This window comes from Schistocerca gregaria, chromosome 5 (genome assembly GCF_023897955.1).
Source record: "Schistocerca gregaria isolate iqSchGreg1 chromosome 5, iqSchGreg1.2, whole genome shotgun sequence".
In the NCBI taxonomy this organism is placed as follows: domain Eukaryota; kingdom Metazoa; phylum Arthropoda; class Insecta; order Orthoptera; family Acrididae; genus Schistocerca; species Schistocerca gregaria.
Window position 1 is genome coordinate 330,311,595 of NC_064924.1, and position 18,293 is coordinate 330,329,887.

At 38.1% G+C, this 18,293-nt stretch overlaps 1 protein-coding gene across 3 annotated transcripts in view; it reads left to right on the top strand.

Annotated features, from left to right (window-relative positions):
- The window catches only part of LOC126273465 (E3 SUMO-protein ligase PIAS3), a 231,086-nt gene that overhangs the window by 148,650 nt on the left and 64,143 nt on the right, over positions 1 to 18,293 (top strand). For all 3 annotated transcript variants that reach the window (XM_049977025.1, XM_049977027.1, XM_049977026.1), the window contains 3 exons: positions 3,914 to 4,148; positions 11,135 to 11,261; positions 16,965 to 17,001. In XM_049977025.1, coding sequence (XP_049832982.1) covers positions 3,914 to 4,148; positions 11,135 to 11,261; positions 16,965 to 17,001 — 399 coding nt within the window. The remainder of the gene's footprint in view (positions 1 to 3,913; positions 4,149 to 11,134; positions 11,262 to 16,964; positions 17,002 to 18,293) is intronic.

An 18,293-nucleotide genomic window follows, 5' to 3' on the forward strand; every position in this document is an offset into this window, starting at 1 on the left:
ATAGCTTATTCAGTATTAGGCAATGACATTTGGTTTTTTTGTGTACAAAAACATTTGGCGAACTATGATGATCTAATAGATTCTTTCCCAAAAGGAAAGCATGCCATGTAAAGCTGTACTAAGGTTAGAGAGAACAGCAGTGAAGAAATGTGTACTGTCTTGCTTGTCTATTGTCTTTACTGGTTCTATGTATCTTATATTTAATTTTATGTCACACAAAACATCAAGTTATTAGCTAAGAGGCAATAAAGAGTGCAAATTTTCTGAAGAGTTCCTGTTGTCCCGTTACAAATAATCCCATCCAGTATTTATTGTGAGTTTTTAAAACAGGGGCAGGTTGTCAAACTGGCTGACTGGAAACAGAAGAGGCACCACAGGACATTTTAATTTCCAATGTTTTGAATATAGTTTGGTGGCACCAGTTACAAAATGTTACACATTTGATTTCCACAGAGCGAAATACAGTGATGTGTTATAGAAGAATCCTGTGTGAAGAGGCATGGCACTGCACTTTGGCACATTTAAGACCAAATAATATGTCTTTAATTTCCTAAAAAACACCCGTTTTATGTATCAGACTGTTCAGAAAGATGTGCACTTCAAAATGGACATTTTTGAAACGTCGATTTTTTAAATGTTTGGCGTCTTACTTCAGACACTCAAGGGAGGAGGGGTGCCACTCTCTAGTATGCCCCAGTTCGGAAATATCGTAGATCCGGGGCAGATCTACAGAGCAGCCTTAAGTTGTAACGGGGAGGTTGGTAGTCTCACGTGACTGGTGTTCACGTTTAGTAATTTTGCTGTTTCCTTTTCGTTTATTGCTCTCATGTCAAATGAAAACAAAACGGACTTCTGTGAGCGGGAGTTGTCAAATGAATTAAAATACATTCACATAATTATGGAAGGCTAAAATATGTTATTAGTTTCAGGCTTTATTGTATTTCCCATTTCTGACAGTCAATCATTAATCACATTGCAGAACAATGAAGTAATTTTTGTCGATTTGCTTAAGAAATTTGGCTTTTATTAACTTTTCCACTGAAACAGAGTGTTTAATTCCACACTATTGGCTAGTTTCAACTGTTTGCTGCATTTCAGTTGCATGTTTTCATCTTATAGCACATATGGCATTGTGCCATAATAAAGAACCAAACACAAGATAATAAAATACTGGTATTCCAAGAAAATTTGCATCTGAAACTGAACATACGAATGTGCAGTTTAAGCCGAATTATGCATTTCAGTATGGTTCACAAAATACCCATGCTCTTGGAGTATCCTCTAATGTCTTGTTTCGTCTATGACATAATGTAAGATCTTTTAATGTTTTACACGTACGAACATACGGGCTTCCTACGTCATCGTAGCTATGCAAGCATGGTGACTCTTGTTATCTGGCGCTCTCGGGCAACTGCTGAAATGAACCTGTTTCTAACAAGTCCCAGGAAAATATTGTGAATGGTGGATTGAAATCGTTACTTTCACAGTAAATTTCCTTTTACACAAGATGAACTATATGCGAGAATGTACTATGAATTTCTTAAATCGCAGAGCTTTTAGCTCTCATTTAAAAATCAACTCTTTGAGGATGACCATTTAGAATAATTTTGAGTCCAGATGATCTGGCATTTATATTGTTCTTAAAAATTTTATTGGCACATTTGTGTGATGTATCTCAAAGCGTAAAACACACAAAAAGGGGCAACATTATTTGTGAAAGCTTTCCTGTTTTTGTAGCAACACTACATATATTAATTTAAACCATTAACTGTTCGCATTTGTGTGTTTGTGTTACTTAACAGTGATGTTGCTATTGGCTGACTACATCACTTGTCCTATGTTCTCGAATATCCACTGTTGTCGGCTGGCGAGATCAAATGACGTGAGCTCTGACTGGCTTACAAAAGCGCATAGCAAACCCAGTTTCAATGCTTCAGAAAGTAACATTCGGTGATTGGTGGAATCCAAGTTTATACTTTCGTAATACGAAAGTATTCAGTGTACACGCTGCTGCAAGTCAGACATCTTTCCAAAATGTGTTTTGTTCCCTGAGTTTCGTTTTCTAAAGTGCTGGGAAAGTCTATGCTGGTGTATAAAACCATAACAATGCAGAAGACATAAGTTTTACAGTTCCGAGGAGAGTATATTCTCACTTAACACGGAAAAAGTGTATTTTCACCCGGGAGGAAGTTTACTTTTAACTGGGAATAATCCTGGAATTTTTTTTCCTCGGCCACGTATACACCCTGTTTACATTTCCAACAATTTGTGGCAAAATGTTGCGAATGGTGGTTTGAGAAATGTTAATTTCAAAGTAAATTTCCTTTTGTGCATGACGAGTTATGTTACATATGAGGATGTGGGATGAATTTCTTAAATCACAGAGCATTAGACTATCATTCAATATTCAACACTTTGAGGACAAGCCACTTACAAAATTTTGGGCCTGGAAGACCAGTTATTTATACCAACATTTAAAATTTTACTGACGCGTTTGTGTTTGATATGTCTTAGACGGTAACACATACTAAAAAAAGACAAAGCTTTAAGGTTTTTTTTTCACATTTATCTTAGATCTTTCATAGATTACAAGTTATGCAATAACAATGGCAAAAAATGTAATTATACTTCAGATGTGAAGTGAGTTCTTGAGCCATTGTACCTGTAATTGACTTTTCTGTGGAAAATTTGAAATGCCACAAAATGTTCTGAGCACAGCAGTGAAATTTATAATCATGCTTGTCGGAAATATTCAGCGGCTGCAATGTAAGCTGTCTCTAAGGATCCTGCCTAACCACATCCCCAGGAGAAAACAGCAAAAAATTTTTGACAACCAATATTATATTTGAAAGCTTTGCTTTTCTTGTAGCTATGCTTTTTATATGTTAATTCGAACAATTAACTTTTCCAATTTGTGTGTTCACGCTACTTAACAGTGATGTTGCTGTTGGTCAACTACATCATGTGTCCTGTGCCCTGAATATCTGCTGTCACTGGCTGGTAAAATCACGTGACATCAGCTATAATTGGCTGACAAAAGTGCATTGTAATCTCAATTTCAGTGCTTCCAGGAGCTACCACACTGTATTGGTTGGAATTCGTGTTTATACTTTTGAATATGAAAATATGCAATTTACTCGTTGCTGCATATCAAAGATCTTTCCAAAATGCATTGTGTGTGTGTTTTTTTTTTTTTTTTTTTTTTTTTTTTTTTTTTTTTTTTTTTTTTTTTTTTTTTTTACAATGCTGGTAAGTTCTATGCCGGTGTATAAAACCTTTACCATTCAAGGGACTTATAGGTCTTAGAGCTCCAAGGGAATATATAGTATCACTTAACATGGAAAATGTGTACTTCCACTAAGATTGGTAGTGTATTTTCAACTGATAAAAAGTGTATTTTTAACTGGAAAATTCAGGATTGTTTTCTTTGTCCACATACACATCCTGAACAAATATAATTACAAAGATATATTTTTACAGAAACATATACACAGTTTCAATTGAAACATGATAATTCGCTGATTTCACGATTGCTTTGATATTTGGCTCAATTTTTGCCAATTTACAAGAAAGAGGAGTGAGAGGTGGCCCGACCATCAGATCAAGGAGGGCCATCCCTGGGTTACAGAAAGAAAGTGTGCCACAGTTCACTATTGTGTGCTTATACTCTTCCTTTACAAATTAAAATTAAGTGGGGCCATTTTAAATTGTGATAGTGCTTTTCAGAGTCTTCATTGCACAGTAAGGATTTGTATTATATTATCTTTATTTGTGCCTTACAGCAGTGGTATTAGTAGTTCTACCATGTCTTGTATTATTAGTTAGCCCTGTTTTCATTAGTAAATTTACTGGTAGGAAGTGCTACAATCTTTATTTTGTTTTTAATGCATATAATTATTCTGGTTCATTTCAGTTAAAGAAAAACTGAGTGAGGATGCAGATTGTGAAATAGCAACTACATCACTGAGAGTTTCTTTAGTTTGCCCATTGGGGAAAATGCGAATGACAACCCCTTGTAGAGCATCAACGTGTTTCCACTTACAGTGTTTTGATGCTTCTCTGTATCTTCAGATGAATGAAAGAAAACCTACATGGATGTGCCCAGTTTGTGACAAACCAGCTCTCTATGATACACTTGTAATTGATGGGTATGTATAATAAGTATCTAACGAGTTTAGATATGTTTTAACCGTTTGTTTTATGAACATTGCCCACTATACACCAATATTCAAGAAAGATATCAAGATAACACTGCATATTTCTTTGTTACATATCAAATCTGATATTTTTATGAGTGTGTTGATGTAAATTATTTATCTGTATTACCCAGCAAGATGAATTGGTAAAGTGGTAATAGCAGGAACTAACTTGGCCCCTTATAAGCAACAGTCACACCATGAGTAAAGTAGTACTCGTTGCAATGATACAGTGCAGGCATTCAAGGTGAACACAGAAAATGTATTTGTGGGGCGATGTAACGTCTTGTGATTAAATAAGTTGACAGTGAAAAAGAGAAGGGATTTAGCATCCGGCAGAGATAGTGACAGAACAGGCAGTCAGAATGTTAGTTGAGCAGGAGGACGGTGCGCAAATTGCGGAAGGAGGAACACGAAGCCAAGAGCAGATTGGAGCTAAAGTTTCTCCACAAAAGAAGGAGAAGTAAGGTGCTCACAATAAGTATTCCAGTAACAATATGGATAAATGTATTATTCAGCAGCAATTTGTACGTTATTGTGAATGATATAAAGAAATACCAACTTTGCGAAAACTAGGCTGCTTTGGTTGCATAGAACTGAACTTCAAGTCTAGCAAATTAACTCTCAGAGAAGTTGTTCTGTCTATGGGATTTAGTTTTTAAAACTTAAGGTGCCAAAATAAATGTATTATGTGCTTACAAGATAGAAGCATCAGAATCAAAGCAAACAGCGATTTTCTTACATAATACTTGGTGTCATATACATTACAATAAACAAATGTGACAGTGTCTGAGGAATATTGTCGAATGAAAGTCTCGGTCAGCGTTTAATTGTTGAGCAAGCAGGCAGTGACATGGATTTATCATTAAGTGTTCATTTCTCATATACGACTCAAAAGCAAAATATTAGACTACCATTTGAAAATGGACCATTGAGTCTTTTCTTTATTTATTTGAGGAGAATCATATTTTATCAAGATGAAACTAGCTATACAAATAATGAAATATTTTCTAAACTAACAAAACAAAATTAATTGGTAGTAACAATATTATCCTTCATAGCAGATTAACTTGTAAATTATTGTAGCTATTTTCTCTTTATGGCAAACACACTCGTCCACAATCTTTTGCTGGTGACAAATCATTCAGTAGCTCACAAGGGGCAGGGGTGGGATCAACTTTTTGAAATATGGTATAATGGGGGGTGGGGGGTGGGTGGGGAGGCAAATAAGAGTTGACACAATGATTAGAATATTGCAGCAAGGGGTCAGAAATAAAATAAGTGCAAGTAATTGGGGGGGGGGGGAGAAGAAAAGTTATCTTGATAAAGATGTAGAAATAAAAATTTCCAACCGCTAGAGTGTCATACAGATTCTTTCTGTTGATTACTCACAATTTCTTTACCCATTTGGTATAATTCCAGCCTTTTAAGTGTCCAAAATGTTTCATCATAATAATTATCAGCCAGTAATCACTTCACAACCAGTTTCCATAATGTGCGTGATCCAGTGGTAATAATAAAACAATCTCCCATGGATATAATTTCCAAGCATCCCTTCTTGAACAATGTCCTCTCTTTATTAAATAAGACAAAAAAAAACCTCACTTCAGAGTTGACCAAAGAAAAGCATCTTTACATAATCGTCATTATTATATATAATTTTTTATATTTACTTTTATCTCTGCCCTATCACCTCTGGGCTGAAGTTGGCACAGTGTTTACCAATGTACTATCCCTGACTCCAACTACATGATACCTGTGGATGATTTTTAAGGCAGTTTTTCATCTGCCTCAGTTACATTATGTCGCTGATTGCTGCGCAAACACACTCTCTACGTACGCGTACACAATAATTACTCTACCATGAAAACATTTGGGGTTACACTCTCTGGTATGAGACATTTCCGGGTAGGTCTGCTGGGGGCCAAACTGCACAATAACCCTGGGTTCGGTGTGCGGCGGCAGTGGGGTGAGTGGACTGCTGTGGCCTATTGTGGGGTTGTGAACTATAGAGGGTTATGGCAGAGACTAACCCTCTCCGCCGTTTCTAGGTCCCCAGTTCAATACATGATGTACACAAGTAAAAAGCACTCCATCATAACTACCAACCATTCCCCATTCATATCTTTCCACTAGTGGCAAGCAATAAAGCAAACACCAATACAGGACATCTAACATCCCCCCCCCCCTCCTCATTATCAATAGCCAATCAGAGTGGCCAAAACATTAAAAATTTTACACACTGACAATGCGGTCAACTGGTAGTGGTGTGGTGATATGTTCTTCCTCTTCTCACCCATTCCATTATAAACTTGCTTTCTGTAAGTCTATGTTCACCATATTTGTGAACTGTCATTATCTCCAGCTTCCATAGGGAAATAGATGTCTAATTTGAGGTACATTGCCATTCATAATGCCTATAACACAGTGGTAGTTTACAAGATTTAACTTGCTCTAAAAGATTTAAAAAAATTACATTTAACAGGTAATAATGTTGGGCTTCTGCATGATCAGTTGGTCCGTAAAAATCAGACTTCTTACAATGTCTTGATAAAAAACAAAATCTGTCTACTTAATTTGCTCATAATTTTTTTCCTTCTTTTGCACATTGTATTGTTATGATTTTAATACTCTCATTACTTTTATACATATAGTTATTTTGTTTATTTTTTATTTACACCCATTTGTAAACTTACACCCATTTGTAAACTTTTAGGGGCCTTTGTTTTTATGGCAACATTTGATTATACAGTATTCCTATTGTTTGTGTTCTTCTAATTTCCAAGCATTTTGAGTTTTTATCTTGTGCGTCATCGTACACTGTTAGTTGAGATGCTACCTAATCACTTTTACTTATTGTCTGTAGCTATTTTTTATGGCCTTATGCCTAAATTTATTAAGTTTTACCAACACTAGTATCTCCTCTTGATGTCCTGCCCTACTAGTGCTGGAAACATGGTTCTCCTCTGCACTCTAGTGGCAATGTGGCCATCACTTAGACCGTTTACTCACCTGTTCTCCACATTGATTCAATGTGTGTGTCACTCTACACTGCACTTCACCTGGTGGCTGTGACTATTTCAAAGTAATTTCCATTACTTTATTTGCCTATTCACCCACGTCCCCCCCCCTTCCCCTTTAATTTTGCTTTCATAAATTTTACCACAGTTTTTATCATTTCAAATTTACACATTTGATTTTTTCCCCCATGTATTTTGATGGATTGTTCCTCCTGTAGATGATTTGTTACCATCAGTCTGACTAATTGCCCTACCAGCCAGTGATACACAGTGCTTTACTAATGTTAAAATATTTTTTTAAAAAATAATCCTTTTTTAAAATTTTGTGCAGCTAAGCCCTTTAGTTTGTAACTTTATATAATTATGTCCTTGCTTTTCCTTTTCTTTTATAAATATCTGGGGAAGCCTTAACCAGACAAAACTTGTTATTTGTAATAAAAATAACTTTAAAACTGTGACTGTTTCTTTATATAAGTAAAGACATTACGTGTCAGCTTTAGGCCAAGGCATTCCTCAGGAAAGAGAAACGCACACATTCACACCAGCAAGCACACCTCACGCACACAGCTGCCCTCTATCTGTAGCTGCTTAGGCCAGAATGCAACCGAGAAGTGTCAAACAGGAGCAACAACCAGGAATGGAGCAGGGAAGGGGGAAGGATAGCAGGGTAATGATGGGGAAAGGAGAATCAGAATTGCCTGTTGGAGCATGCAGGGACTAGAGGCAGCAGGACAGGGCTGCTTGGTGCAGCATCAGTAGGCTGTGCTGGAGATGGGGGCAGAGTGCTGAACTGAAAGGGGAGAAGCAGAGAAGGGGAATGGACCAGAGGGTGTGCGGACAGAGAGCAGTGCACATGGAGGGTGAGGGGAGGCGAATTGTGAGAAGGTGACAAGGTAGAGGTGGCAGAAACTGTTGGATTGAGGGGTTGAAAACAGCTTGGTTTCAGGAGCAGAAAATGTGTTGTAAGGTTAACTCCCATCTGCACAGTTCAGAAAATCAGATGGTGGAGAGGAGGATCTGTATGGCCAGTGTTGTGAAGCAGCCATTGAAATCAAGCATGTTATGTTCAGCTGCATGTTTTGCCACAGTATGGCTCACTTTGTTCTTGGCCACAGATTAATGGTGGCCATTTATCCTAGTGGACTATGACGTATGGCTGTTTTCGCAGGAGGTCCAGCCCCTGGTGTTGGTTGGGTCAGGCACAAGTAAGCAGTGATGAAGAGAAGCACTGAAAAAGTGGTTGGTGTCCAGGAAGTAGGAGAGCAGACTACTCGTATAGATTCATCAGAGCAGCAATGCTTCCAATGAGATCACATTAAATTAGAGACTTTCTGAATTGGCCCTCGCACACTCAGTATCATTGACACAATAGTGTTGTCAATATATTCTGCCAAATTGCAAGGCAAGCACAGTATTATTGTGCATTATTTATGCCCAAGATGTGTCACTTAGAACACTGCATTCGTAGTGAACATGTCAGCACTCGCTAATGAAGAACTGACATGTATTGCGGTAGAGTTGGTTGTCGTGCAACACGTAGGCAGAAATTATGTGGAAAGGAGGAACAAGCCCAAGAATATTTTTGATAATATTTCAGTGGTCCAGGAGCTCTTTCATGGCAGTGTAGATTTGAAAACCTCAACAATTATTTATAACAATGAAAATAATGAATTTTTGATAATATAATATAAACGGATAGATAAAAAATCTACTCACCAAGTGGTGGCATGTGAACACAGAGACGAAAGGATTTAGCTTTTTCAAGCTTTCAGAACCAGTGGCTCCTTCTGGCAGAAGAGCTGAAGGGGAAGGAAAAGGGGTGAATCTTATTTGTCCGTTCTGAGAACTACTGCAAGTAAATCAAGTCAAACTTTTGTACTTACTGTCATGATACCATGATCTTCAGTTTCCTCTGCTGTTCTGGACAGCAATGTATATGGCATTTTCTGATCATCTGAACATCATTTCTTCAAAGTCATAGATAGCACTTTCACTTACACACTTGATATTTTGTTATTTACCTTTTTTCGGTTGTTTGAGAAATTCTTTCAGTCATGGCAGGAACTGACATTAATTGCACAATACCGCCATTACACAGTACAATATATCGAACAATTATCCAGTTTTTAAAGCTCTGCAGACCTCTTCAGTATTTTGTGCAGTGCATCAGTAACAATCTCAGATGGTCAAGTATCATTGGACAGTAGTCATTTTTGGGTGATTATTTAGACTACACTTTTTTATTTGTGTGTCTGATTCCCCCTCTCCTAAGCAACAGGGGAATTTCTGGAGAATAGCTGTGCATGCCTCATTGGCAATCAACAAAGCATATTCATCTCAGAGTAAGATAATTAAGTCTTTTCAAACACTGGCATTACATTCTCTCATAGTGTTTAGTGTTTTGAACTCTTGAGACAATGTGAGACAGAAGTTACTCAGATGTTAATAAGATGTTGCTGTTTTAAATTGACATGCTAACTAGTATTATATTGCTGCTTACCACTGTCTCTTTGCCGCGCGGAATTAGCCGAGCGGTCTAAGGCGCTGCAGTCATGGACTGCTCGGCGGCTGGTCATGGTGGAGATTCGAGTTCTCCCTCGAACGGGCATGGGTGTGTGTGTTGGTCTTTATGATAATTTAGGTTAAGTAGTGTGTAAGCTTAGGGATTGATGACCTTAGCAGTTAATCCCTTAAGATTACACACACACACACACACACACACACACACACACACACACACACACACACACACACTGTCTGTTTGGGATTGATTGTAATGTTTGCTTAGAGCCTTGCACAACTCTTCTGTCATGTTGTCATAAATTCTGGAAGCGTGAATGGGCAGAATCATCTTAATGAGATTTGCACTCTGCAGCAGAGTGTGTGCTGATATGAAACTTCCTGGCAGATTAAAACTGTGTGCTGGGCAGAGACTCGAACTCGGGACCTTTGCCTTTCGCAGGCAAGTGCTCTACCAACTGTGCTACCCAAGCATGACTCACGACCCGTCCTCACAGCTTTAATTCTGCCAGTACCTCGTCTCCTACCTTCCAAACTTCACAGAAGCTCTTCTGTGAATTTTGCGGAACTAGCATTACTGTGGAGACATTGCCTGGGGAATGTTTCCAGAATGAGGTTTTCTCTCTGCAGTGGAGTGTCTACTGATATGAAACTCCCTGGCAGATTAAAACTGTGTGCCGGACCAAGACTCGAACTCAGAAACTTTGCCCTTTGCGGGCAAGTGCTATACCAACTGAACTAGCCAAGCACGACTCATAACCCGTCCTCACAGCTTTAATTCCACCAGGTTTCCTCCAGGAGTGACAGCTCTCCAAGGTTCGCAGAAGAGCTTCTGTGAAGTTTGGAAGGTAGGAGACGAGGTACTGGTAGAATTGGAACTGTGAGGACGGGTCGGTAGTCGTGCTTGGGTAGCTCAGTTGGTAGAGCACTTACCCACAAAAGGCAAAGGTCCCAAGTTCGAGTCTCAGTGCAGCAAACTGTTTTAATCTGCCAGGAAGTTTCATATATACTTCTTAACATCCGAATGTTCTGTAGTTTACAACACTTGGGATGCTGAGATCAATACATAAATAAATAATATGAAACCTTTAGAGATGCTATTTCTCTCTTAAATGTGTGATTATGTAATTACCTATCCAAGCGGAATAGGTATCTATTGTGTGTACTTACACATGTGATAATACAAACCCTCTTTAATCAAATCTAGATACCAGTGATCAGTGGTGAAATTATTTCTCTATGTGTAGGGGCTAGTGTAAGGTAACATTGAAACACCCAATTTTATAAGATAATTTGTGTATTTCATAAAACATTGAAGTTAGAGGGAACTGTGGCCCTCATTTTGCTTTTGTTTCCATTATATATGGCTTTGATACAATAAACTTCTTTCTCTTAAAGGTACTTCCAGCAAGTTTTGGCTTCTCCAAAATTGCCTATTGACAGCAATGAGATTCAGCTACATCAGGATGGCTCTTGGTCTTCGCTAATTGTTAAAAATGAACAGACCAGGGTGCTTTCTCCTATTGTAAGTTTATAAATATATATATTTTTAGTAAGCTTCTGAAAATGTAGTTCCTATTTTTGTAGATACGTAACATATTTGTTATGTGGATTTTAGCAGTGTTGGGTTTTGGTGTGATAGGTTGTTTTCCTTATCTCACCTTGCTTCCCAGGCAAAGAGTGTTTCAAGTTTGCCAGCCTTTATTTACAAACAATGAAGTGACACAGTGGCTGCTTTGGTGCAGTGATTGTCTAAAATTGTCTATTGTTTTATATTATTGCATTCGAGTAAGCAGAGGGAAATGCTATTCACTTAGCAGGGAGAACATTCATTGTCTGTATATGCTAGTTTTAAATCAATAATTGCTCCAAATTAAGAACAAAACAAAATTAATATTTGTTTAATTCCCAGGTTGCCAGCACTGCACACTTCTCACCTCCCCACAGTAATCTGTATATGGTTGATCTAAATAATTAATGGAAAATCTCATATAAAGATGTGAAACAATTACTAACAAAGAGATAGAGGGGCTGGCCAGTACTTACCTCAGCTCAGTACAGCCGATAGAGACACAAAAAAACAACCGAAAATTTCCCTTTCTTTCCCCTCTCTCCTCCCTGATGAAGGAACATTTATTCCGAAAGCTAGGAGCTTAAATTTTCGGTTGTTTTTTGTGTCTCTATCGGCTGTACTGAGCTGAGGTAAGTACTGGCCAGCCCCTCTATCTCTTTGTTAGTAATCTGTATATGGGGCAGTTGTAGACCCCTCCACTCTGCGCACTCCTCTTTGAAATGTTTGCGTGAACAAATCGTACTCATAGGGCAGCTTAAATCTTTAGTAGGATGAAAATTGTACAGACTAGTGGTTGTGTACTGAACTTTCCATAAAGATTAGCAGCTATAAAAGAATAAAGTGTCATTTTAAAATGTGTAATGATGCTGGATTCTTTTCACCTCAATTGGTGACCACCATGTCGTGAAATTTGTAGTTGGACCTCAGTTGCTGCAGGAGAGAGTTTTCATTTTACAATTGATCTAAGTTTGGAAACCATTCTTAAATTTGTGAACTATGCCCATAATTGTTTATCATGTTTAGGGTGGAAAAGCTCCTCTCAGCTGAGACACTGGTGGCGGGAGCAGTCAGATAAGTTCAGAGTTCCAAATTTCACAGTATGCTATTCAGAGTCAGTTTGATTTAATAAACTTCATTAAATCAACAACATTATTGTGGCACATTCCTCATGGTTGTAAATATTTCCTCCTGGATTATAAATAACTACTAGCTGTGATAGCAAACAGGAAAATTAAAACAAAATGACTATAATAGTATCTTAAAAACTGGAATCCAAATGTAGGGAAACCATATTTATATTGATCAAAAGTCGTAGTCAAAATTACTGAATTCATTTTGTTACTGTCCCATCACTGATTCCAAAATTTTACTGTAGATTCTTGTAACTGTGGTTTTCAAATTGACTTCAGCATCATTCCTCAGACATTGAGTTACTGGATCATCTGTAAAAGGTGTCCAAGAAAACTAATGAGGATGATTTTTTTATAAATCAAAGTTTTTTCAAACTGCAATATTGCCTCTTCCAAATAGTTGCATTTGGCAGGTGTACTCTGGCGGATTTGTTGTTCTCAGTCTCGGTAACGGCACTGAAAGGCTTCAACTTGTAGAGCCTTTAACATGTTGGTCACATTCTGTTGGATGTTCTCCAGAGTCCCAAAATTCCATGCTTTTAATACTTTTTCAATTTTGGGAAAAGAAAGTGTCACAGGGCCTCTGATCAGGTGAATGGGGAGGCCGTGGAATAACAGGAAAGCCTTTTGAGGTCAAAAATTCCGTGATGGAAGTGGCTGTGTGAAATGAGACATTGTCATGATGCAGCATCCACTTGATTGCAGTGCCTGGTCTCACTTGATTCACAATTTATCTGAGCCCTTCACAGACATCTTTGTAAACAACTTGATTGACAGTTACTTCATTCCGGAGGAACAAATCTTCATACATTATACCTCTACTGTGAGAAAAGCAAATTGGAATTGTTTTGATCTTTGTTTTGCTCATTTGTGCTTTTCGTTCAAGGAGATGTCTCAGTGTGCCACCTTTCATATTGCCGCTTTCTCAGGATCGTATTCAAAAATCTGTCACCATCTGTGATCACATAACTGAACTTCATGGTGATTGACAATCATCTCAATAAAATCATTGCACACTTTTCTTGGATTATCCTTCTGCTCAGATGTGAGTTTTTTTGACACCATTTTGATGCAAACATTTGACATGTGCAAAACTTTGGTCAAAGTTTGACATCCAATGAAAGTGTTTAAACATGTCACCCATCCTCCTTATTGTTGAACGTCAGTGTGATCTCGCAAGAACAAGTCCACATTCAACGTTTTTCTCAGTTGTTAGTCCCCTCCCACAAGATTAACATAAAAGTTGATGGCATAGCATTGCTCTAAATTCTGCTGTTCAAATTGCATAACACATAACTTGACTGGTGGCACTCTCAAAACTCACGTGATGGCTTTAAGGCGCTGGAACTCGGACTGAGCATCTGGAAGGTATGAAGACGCCGACAGGTCTACACAAGTAGAACTACTAAGCACTCCAGGTCACTTGCAGTGTTGTCATCCTTAACATATTCTTAGAAATCCATCACACATTATGTTCAACATATCTCTGAATTCCTTAACTTCTGTTTCACAATAACCAAGGTCATGGACTCTGGTGTGCAATATATCAAAAAATGCTCCATGAGTAGCAGTGCAGGTTCTTCATTCCACTTCTTATCTGTACACTCTTCCCAGAGCTCCAGCAGCTACTTGTACAGCCCATTCAAAAGAAATGGGTCATTATTTGAATTGTAATGTACAGCAAGTGCAAACTTACAAAGTTCACTGAGATAATGAGAAGTTGGCAATACTAAAGCCTAAAATTGAGTTTGACAAACCACGTGAAGAATACTTACAAATGTTAATGCATCCATCACAGACAGTGAAGTATCCTAAACTGATTGTTGCCTAAGTTGCTTAACAAACAACTGCTTGCAACGTCAGTGTTCATAGTGCTACCATATAAAATGGTGTGCAGTTCTGTGTGGTATGTTCCCGTTGACATCAACAGTTCATATTTTTTGACTGACTGCTGAAAATGGAACATTATTCATTGCAGATACTTAAGGTTGCATAGTTGGATGTAGTTTCTGGAAAGCAGATAGATTTGTAAAGAAACATTTTGCAATAGTGGTCTTAAGTTGAGTAAATTCATCACAGTGAATAGAAATGAGAAAGTTGGTCATTAGAATACAGAACGTGCCGTGGTTCTCAATAAAGAATTGTTCACACAGGAGGGTGCTTTATCACATGGGAAAGGACTCATTAGTAATTACCTGTCACCTCACCTGTCAGATATGCACATTAAAGAAGGCAGGTTGGACAAAAATATGGAAACACCAAAAACACAACACACTACTATGCCTAATATGGTGTGGGAAACCTGTTCGCCTTCAAAACCACCTCCATTCATCTCAAAAAAGGATAAATACCAGACCTGTACTGTTTTCAAGGGAGTCTTAGACCATTATTCCTGCAAAATAGTGGCAAGTTCAGGTAACGATTGTGGAAATGTAACGTGATAATATGCCCTGCTTTCCAAAGTAGACCACAAAGACTCAGTAATATTTAGATCTGGTGACTGTTGGGCAGTGGAGATTTAAGAGTTCATCCTCATGTACTCACAAAACCAGTTCTGGACAATGGGAACTGTGTGAACCGAGGCACTGTTGTCTTGTAATATAGCATACCCATTGGGGAACAAACATTGTTTCATGGAACGGACCTCATCAGCCAAAGTGGTCGCATAATTTTTGATAGTAATTTGACCTTGCAGAGTAACCATAAAACATCATGATATGGCTGCCCAAATCATTACCGAACCCCCACCCTGTTTCACTCTTTGGACATAAACTCAGGCAGAAGTTGAACACTGTGAAACAAGACTCATCCGATCAAATTACTTTGTTTCATTGCTCCATCCAGATTTGTCTTCAGCACAACTGTTTCCTGTTACGAGCATTTGTGTCCACAGATCATGGTCTAGTGGCTAGCGTTGCTTCCTCTGGATCACAGGGTATCGGGTTCGATTCCTGTCTGTGTTGAGGATTTTCTCTGCCTGGGGACTGGTTGCTTGTGTTGTCCTCATCATTTCACCATCATTTGTGACAGTGGCTAGATCGGACTGCGTAAAAATTGGGACTTTGTACGGGCACTGATGGCCCCGCAGTTGAGTGCCCCATAAACGAATCATCATCATCATCATCATCATCATCCACACCCTTCAGCCATCTATCCCTTGGTCTTCCTCTTGCTCGTTTCTTTCGCATCTCCATTTCATATATGTTCTTGGGAAGCCTCTTCTTTTCATTCTCTTTTTAAGTGCAAATACCATCTTAGCCTTGATGTTTCTATCCTGCTCTGCAACAATTCCTCTTTAACTATTTCTCTTGCCCTTTCATTTCTCATCCTTTCTAATGTTGTTACTCCTTCCTACTTCTGTGGAACATCATTTCACATGCTGTAGTCAGCTTACATCTCTTTTCTTCATTATTCATGTTTCAGATGCATGGGATGTGGTAATTTCTATATATTAGTAATTTGCTTCTTTCTGGGACGTCTTTGTTCCAAACCAGGCTCCATGATTTTGCAGGAAACTTCTCCCTGTCTGCAATGTTCAGTGATCTCTTCCTCATTTCTTCCATTTTCCCCTATCACACTTCCCAAGTACTTGACACTTCGCACTTTCTTCAATTGTTAACCTACAATTCTTATTTCACTAGTTGGTCTATATTATTTTTTTTTCTAGTTTTAACCAGGATCTCACATTTGTTTACATTAAATTTCATTCCGTACTGTTACACAGTTTCTTCCTGAATCTCTTCCTCCCTGTTTTCTCAGACCATTCACGAGCAGTGTTGCTTACATCTGTCTTCTCCAGTTTTTTGTGCCACTTTAGTGATTATCTCATCCAAGACCACAATGAAGAGGAGAGGTGACAATGCACTGCTATGATTCACACTATTTGTTTGCTGAACCATTCCTTCCCTTCATTTCCCACTTTCACATAACTCAGGCTTCCTTAGTACATCTTATCCATTCTGCCTGTTGTCTCTTTTTCCACTCTCTTCTTTTCTAGTGCTTCCCAGACCTTTCTTCTATAGACACTGTCAAATGACTCTTCTATATCAAGAAGGGCCAGCACAAGGTTTTCCCTAAATTCATAGTGGTGCTCCTGGAGCTGCTTACTGCAAATATAAGGTTAACAGTTGACTGCCCTGATCGGAAGCCATGCTGTTCCTCTCTCAATTTGTTCTTGATCCTTCCTTGGATTCTGCTCTCCAGGATCTTGTCATGTATCTTGGCACAGTGTGGTATCATTGTGACACCACTGCAGTTATTGTAATCCTTCTTACTCTTTTTTTTCCCTCCATATTATGATGATAGAAGAAGAAAGATTTTTATGTTCATTCATTCAGGAAAAAGTTACAGAATTTTCATGTAAAAAGTAGGTACTCCTGCACACTCCAAACGAGTTGATTAGTGAAGAACATAACTTTGTGGTGATCTATGAAAATATTCTATTTTAATGAACTGAATTTTCCACATATATATTTTTGAAATGAGTATTTCTGGCTTTCATTTTATTGTTTCCCCTGTGTTTCAGCCGGATGTGACATCAAGGAGCGAAAGTGAAGATTTAGGTAAGAACATTCACAAGCCACAATTTTTTTTAAAAAAATCATTTATTTGGTGTAGGAGCAAATTCATAATGAGAATTGTGCAACATCACTTCACATTGTCTTGTTTTCTTTTCTGCTCAAGTAGTTGTCTACTACTTACTTAATCTTCGCATAAAATTCTCTCTACCTGCATTTTCACTTATTTCTCTAATTTACTGTAATATTAAAGTACAATAATAAATTATGCCAGTCCTTCAGCCTGTTAAGTGTTCTTAATTTCTCCTACTAGTTTTTGTGCTCAAAACTTGAGCTACGCTGTGCTGTTTCTGAGCTAGCACCACAGTTACGTAGATGTGTATGGCATCTACTCACATAGATCATGTTTAACAATCTTAAATGCAACTAGCTGGTACAGAAGCATTTGTTACCTGTGTCTTCACAATCCAGAAAACAGGATATTGCAAAATGAATATACTGATTTTAAGGCTTTGAAGCGTTTATTACATTCAGTCTACAGTGTTAAATAATCATGAAATAGAAAAGCAGCTCAAACAGTTTTTCTTACAAGTGTTCAGTTGAGGACCATTCATCACACATCTAGTCGATACGATAGTTCTTCACTAACCTTGATTAGTGTGTCTGGAGTAATTGTTACAACGGTGCTGTTTCTAAAGTTGGATAGATCAGTTGGTAGTGGAAGCACATACAGGTAAAAATTGCATGGCATCAAATTGTGTATGGACATATAGGTCATGCAAAAAAGCTCTTTTCATTCAGCCCCTTGTGGTCAGTCCAGTGGACAGATACAACACTGTTGAATCAATTGTAGCTGCCAAGTGAAGTTTTTTGACTCTGTTTTTCATCTGCAAAGTAATGCCCATTAACTTTCCACCAGGATGTGGCAAAAAAAGAAGTCAATTTAGGGGGGTCTTTGTGGGGGATTTGTGTGTGTTCACTTTTCCTCTTAGGTGAAATGTCGATTGATCACTGAAGATGACAGGATCCAGAAAATCTTCAGTCATGCAGCAACATTTTGTATGCATAGTTGGTAGGTAACCCAAAGGCTGCAGGCTTTAGATTTTGTAACAACCGAAAATGATTAAGATGCAGTTGTAAGCATCTTGTTAAATCTCCACACAAACATCACTCTAACTACAAATTCACGATTCGCTTTTGGAACTGATTTTAGGGGGCTATGCATGAGAGACAGTCACTCTTGGTAGTCCCATACTCTTCCCTTTGTGCAGAAGTATACAAAAAAAACTGTTTGAGTTGCTGTTTCATTTTATGTATTATTTATAGTGGTATGTTGA